The 6270-nt window shown below is 35.8% G+C and overlaps 1 protein-coding gene across 1 annotated transcript; it reads left to right on the top strand.

Moving 5' to 3' along the window:
• The first annotated feature begins 1998 nt into the window (after positions 1–1998).
• Positions 1999–2925, top strand: LOC124233189 (olfactory receptor 2J3-like). Its single transcript, XM_046650340.1, has one exon. The coding sequence runs from the start codon at positions 1999–2001 to the stop codon at positions 2923–2925; it is 927 nt and encodes a 308-aa protein (XP_046506296.1).
• Positions 2926–6270: the final 3345 nt, after the last annotated feature.

The following is a 6270-nucleotide window of genomic DNA, read 5'->3' on the forward strand; positions in this document are numbered from 1 at the left end:
TCAGTTATTGCCCTAGAAAAAAAGAAATAATGTAGAAACCTTCTTCAGGTTCTGTGGTTCAGGCTTCCCAGCCCCGTGATACACATATACACACTTTCAACTTTAAGCACCATAGTTAGGTTACTCTCCATTTTCCTCCATCCTCTCTTCCTTCTTTGCTCTCTCAATGAATGTATACTTTCCATTTCCTAAAAATTTCGCTTTTCAAATTCAGTTATATTTATTTGTCCTTTAGGAAGTGTTCTGTCTCTCTTCTCCCCAGTCTATTTCACAGATCTATTCTTCTGAACTAAGGTTTTCAGCTTTGTTCATAGCATGAATATCCATAAATTGATGTGTAGGTGTCTGTGTTCCTCTTTTTTGCATCTCTATTTGTATCTTAGTTTTCAGTTTAGAAATAATCTGTGAGTGCAAGTAAACAAATCAGAAGATTAGATTCTTTCTATAAGAATATTTAATGGAAGCTCAATATTTTCACTGTATATAAACATTTTGAAATCACTAACAAATTTGATATTGTTCATCATGCTTTTTCATCTATCTGTGAGATTACCGGGATTGCAGTTGTTCTGTCTTCCCTAGTCACATAAATGGAAATACCCTGAAGAGAAAACTAAAGCTATTTGTTTAAAAATAGATGATTTGTTCCATGTAAATTTTCTTCTGTAATTAAATTTCAAGTTACTATTTACCCAGATATCACTCTGGGATGAATGAGAAGAACTCAACAGTTAAGAAGTTATTTTTCCATAACAGGGAAAATATCTGGATGAAATATAAAAGTGAAAAATGTTTTATTTCATATTTACCTATTGTAGCTTTTTATTCAGGTAAAATTTAAAATGTACAGAAAAGTTGCAAAAGTGAGACAAAGAACTACCGTTAACCCTTTAACTAGATCCAGCAATAGTTTACTTTGTTCTTAAAAAGATTTATTCCATTCTATCATCTATCACCTATCTTTCTAACTATCTATCTATCTACCTACTTATCTGTCTATGTATGTATGTATGATCGATCTATCTATCTACCTAGCATCGCTTTTTCTGGAACATTTGAGAGTAAGTTGAAGACATGTGCCTTTACCCCTAAATACTTCAGTGTTTATTTTCTAAGAACAGGCATTTTATTCTACATAACTAATGTATAATTAAGGAAATCAGAAAATTTAGTATGGATGCAATACAAATATAATCCATGGTTCAGATTCATATTTCTCCAATTATCTCAATAATGTTGTTAATAGCTATTGTCCCAGTCCAGGATCACTCACTTAGATATTGTATTTCTTTGATCGCCTTTAATCTGAACCACTTCCTTAACCACTTCAAATTCATTGAATTTGATATTTGTGAAGAGTACAGACCGGCTACATTGTCCAACTTGTCTCAATTTGAGTTTGTCTCATGCGTTTTCAATATTAGAATTAAGTGTGCATTTTTGGCAGGAATGTCACTGAAGTGACTTTATGTCCTGTTCGGGGCATCATATCAGTAGACATATAGTGTTGGTTTGTCTCAACATTTGTGATGTTAACATTGGATACTTGGCTATGGTGACATACCCTAGGTTTTTCTATTGTAAAGTTTAGTATTTTTCATTTTGTATTTAACAATTAATTTGAGGGGAGATATTTTAGAGTATGTGAATAAGCTTTTTCTCATCATATTTTCATTCACTTGTTTTGAGCATCCATTTATGTTTTTCTAACTCCACAGTTTCTTCTATATGTTTAAATTAGAATCCTACCAAGAGGAATAACTTTCTCTTCTCCACTATTTATTCTTCTTTTAATTGTCCATATGAGCTTGCAGCTTCTAATTTCTTTCAATTCATTAGTATCATAGTTTCTCTTAATACACAAAATGTCATAGAATTGAAGACTGGTAGGCCCTTCAAACTGATTTCTGTTTCTTTTTTATGTCCCTATGATTCTTGGAGCATTTCCTTACTTTTTTTTGAGTGTGTGTGATTCTTTCCTCAGGTAACAAGAAGAGAATGACAATGGAAAAAATCAATGCAAGTTTTGAAAACTACTTTGTTCTACTGGGTTTTTCTAATTGGCCTCATTTTGAAATAGTTCTCTTTGTGGTTATCTTAATGTTTTATGTGACAACATTGATAGGCAACCTGTTCATCATTATCTTGTCACACGTGGACTCCCATCTCCACACTCCCATGTACTTCTTCCTCTCAAACCTCTCTTTTCTGGATCTCTGCTACACCACCAGTGCCATCCCTCAGTTGCTGGTCAACCTCTGGGGCCCAGAGAAAACCATCTCTTACGCCGGTTGCATGATTCAACTTTACTTTTTTCTTGCACTGGGAACCACAGAGTGTGTGCTACTGGTGGTCATGTCCTATGACCGATACGTAGCTGTATGTAGACCCTTGCATTACACTGTCCTCATGAACCCACGTTTCTGCTATCTGCTAGCTGTAGCTTCTTGGGTAAGTGGCTTTACCAACTCAGCCCTTCATTTCCCATTTACCTTCTGGGTACCCCTGTGTGGGCATCGCCAAGTGGACCACTTCTTCTGTGAAGTTCCAGCACTGCTCCGACTGTCATGTGTTGATACCCATACTAATGAGCTGACCCTCCTGGTCACGAGCTCTATTTTTGTTCTCATACCTCTCATCCTCATTCTCATCTCCTACGGTGCCATTGCCCGGGCTGTGCTGAGGATGCAGTCAACAACTGGACGTCAGAAAGTCTTCGGGACGTGTGGAGCCCATCTTACGGTTGTATCCCTCTTTTACATTCCAGCCATGTGCATATATCTGCAGCCACCATCAGGAAATTCTCAAGATCAAGGCAAGTTCATTGCCCTCTTTTACACTGTTGTCACACCGAGCCTCAACCCTCTCATCTACACCCTCAGAAACAAAGATGTAAAAGTGGCAGTAAAGAGACTAATGTGGTGAGAGTGAATCCATGTACTTGTGACATTAACAGTATAATGGAGCATCTCATCATCAGTGATTTATCCATGCACCCATTCATCAACCAGTCTTTCATTCACTGACTCTGTGAGCACTTATTGAGCATGTACTCTCAAAAAGTCACAGAGATCTTGGTAACAGTTTTGAATGAAACAGTTTGCCGAAATATCAATCACTCTGTAATGGAGAAAACAGCCACAGAAAATCAAGATCAAACGTTAATAATTAATTTGTTCATTGGCACAAACATAATAAATCAGAAGTATCCTTTTATTAATTGAAAATGACGCATGGAACTTGTAAATATTGATGAAAGAGCAGATGTAATTCCTATGGAAAGACAATCTTTTTCTTTCTCTTTTTCTTTAAGATTGGCACCTGAGCTAACAACTGTTGCCAATCTCTTTTTTTTCCTCCCTGCTTTTTCTCCACAAATCCCCCCAGTACATAGTTGAATATATATATTTTTTAGTTGTGGGTCCTTTTAATTGTGGCATGTGGGATGCCACCTCAGCATGGCCTAATGAGCGGTGCCATGTCCATGCTCAGGATCCGAACTAGCGAAAGCCTGGGCCCCCAAAGCAGAGCGCGTGAACTTAACCACTCTGCCACAGGGCCACCCCCAGAAAGATATTCTTAATTTTAAAAAAAAATTTAGAAGAAGTCTTTTAATTTCTTGCTTTTAAGGCAGAATTCATCATAAAGTTTTTCTTCATTCTTTGGTTTAGTTAACAACACAGTGAAATACCTTAAATCTTTTTTCCATCACTTACTATATTTTGAATAGTAGTTAATATTGAGAGAATCTTTGTTCTGTAGTCTCTAGCATTTCCTTAATGATAGTAAGAAAATAAGTTTTATGAATCATAGCAAGAAAGGCAGCAGAAGTCAGCATCTCATATTTCTCTTTTTTCAAGCCAATAAGAAGTATAGGAGGTGGAAACAACTTGTGAAGCTGTGATATATAGCTTGTAAAATAATGGATGTTATAGGCTAGGTGAGCTAGGTAAAGTAAGTGCTTGGAGCAACAGTAAAGTATATCTAAGGCAGACAGAGCACTGGGCGCCGAAAATGACTTGATAAATCCAATGAGTGTTTGAGTTAACTGGAAAATATATTTGGAAAAATTTTATGATAAAAGCTGTTATGGAAGATGTTAGCTTTTCTTTTCCTTTTCAAGCTTGATTTTATTTGAATATTTGAAATTAGGAAGTGCATTATTAAAATCAACATATATTTTCCAAATCAGGAAGTATATTTTTTATAAAAACAATAGTTTTGTTACCTATATGATTGCCAACTGTCTCCATCTGAAATAACTGTACTACATATATAACACTTTAAACTGGCAGCCATATTCAGCTGGAGTGGAATAATGGATAAAGAGTAATTAAATATAGAGCAAAATCTTGGCAACACCTCAGTTTTGTATGGTAACCCATATGTCAGTTGCAGCTTTTTGAGGCCTTTAAAGTTTAGGTATGATTGATTCAAACCCGATTTCCTAAATTATTAAAATGGAAAACATGTCTGCAAACTTCCCCTCAGTTTCCTGTGTGGCCTGTGATTACACCGATTCTGCTGACTGTGTCTTCTCCTTTGTGTGTCTGTGATTCTTCCTTTATCTGCAACTGGGCATTAACAACAGTATGGGATGTCTTTAATTCCTTAACCTAATGTCCAAGAAACAAAGAACCAAGAGTCATGTATCTAGAAGAACTTTTGCTAAATAATTGGGACCGCATATAGTGAACCATCACAGAACAACAACAACAAAAAACTTATAAAAAGTTAAAAAAAAAATCACATAGCTTAATTCTCTGACCCATTCTGCACTATGGACATTTAATTGTTTGGGGCACCTTTTGTTGTATCCTAGTCTCTCACTATCTAACTTTTCAAAAAGAATTTTTTAACTTCCCGTTCTCTTTTTTTCCTTTTCTGATTTGCAAACATATACATGTTCTTTACATGTGTAGACTATTTTTTACAATGCTATAATTATAGCATATATGATGTTGATCCCTAGCCACAATAGCATGATATTCTATTTATTTTGCAATCTAAAACGAATATCATTTACCAAAATACCCCCAACTTCCAACACAGATATTATTGTTTGCCTTATTTTGTACATTTCAAACCACTTACATGAACCTTATGCAGTTTGAGAGCAGGTAGTATGATAGGAATAAGTTTTTCTCATTTTGTACATGAGCAAACTACAGGCAGAAGACATATGACTTGTCTAAGTTTACGCAATTTGAATGTGACAAAATCAGGGTAATGACAATGGATTTTTAGCTCTAAGTTCCCTTCTTATGGTCAAGAGCACCCAAAGTAAGCTAGAAGCTCTGAGATCCTCCCATTGCTGACCCTAAACTTTAAACCAACATGTGGTGAACTGGCATTTACACAGCACACATGAATTTCGGTTACCAGCCACTTTACTGAAGAACTGACAACGATGCTAGTCATTTCCCAGCTGAGAATGGAGGTTAAACACACGGAGGCAGCAGCTGCCTCTTTACCCCAGTAAATTTCTCCTCCTCATTCAGACAGATGTCTCCCAATCTTTGTCCACTTCATCTTATACGTCGTCCTGTGCAGCAGATTCCTTATATACATGCTCAATTGTCTTCTCCTCTAGTATCTCAGCGATACAGGATTGTTGGCACAAATATATCATGCAGGTAATCACAGAAACTAGCTCTGGCACCCAGCCCAGATACACTCATTCTCTGTGCTTCTGTTGGCGTCAGGTTCACATCTTCTACGTCTATTTTACAAATGTGAGACTGGAAAGTGACTGGTTACCATATGTTATGACAACATCAAGTGATTCCAAACATCATAAGTTTTCAATTCAAGTCTACGATATTGCGCGTACAATTCAATAATGAAAAGATTTTCAGGAAAGAAAAATCATACAAAGACCTAATGTAGATCTTCACCAGATTTCACAAATGTTGACATTTTACCATGGCTGCTTTCCTTTTCTGTCTATGATAATATAATATTAATATGCATTTTAAAATTTTTTCTGAAATACGACAGAGTATAATGCACACCTACTCCTAAGTGTTCCTGGGATATATTCTAAGGAAAGGATCTAATCCAGGATCACAAATTGGATTTAGGTGTTATGTCTCTTAGTGTCCTTTAATCTGGAACCATTTCTCTGTTGTTTAATAGAACAAGTTCTCAGTCTTTATCTTTAAAGAACTTAACATTTTTGAAGAGTACAGGCCATTTATTATGTATGATTCTTTCAATTTAGCTGTGTCTGGTGTTTATGCATACTTAAATTATTCATTTTTGACAGTA

The sequence above is a fragment of the Equus quagga genome, unplaced genomic scaffold (genome assembly GCF_021613505.1).
Source record: "Equus quagga isolate Etosha38 unplaced genomic scaffold, UCLA_HA_Equagga_1.0 159969_RagTag, whole genome shotgun sequence".
Classification (NCBI taxonomy): domain Eukaryota; kingdom Metazoa; phylum Chordata; class Mammalia; order Perissodactyla; family Equidae; genus Equus; species Equus quagga.

Bases quoted from the DNA above. Each gene is read 5' to 3' on its own strand.
- LOC124233189 (XM_046650340.1), top strand. From the start codon at position 1,999: ATGACAATGGAAAAAATCAATGCAAGTTTTGAAAACTACTTTGTTCTA.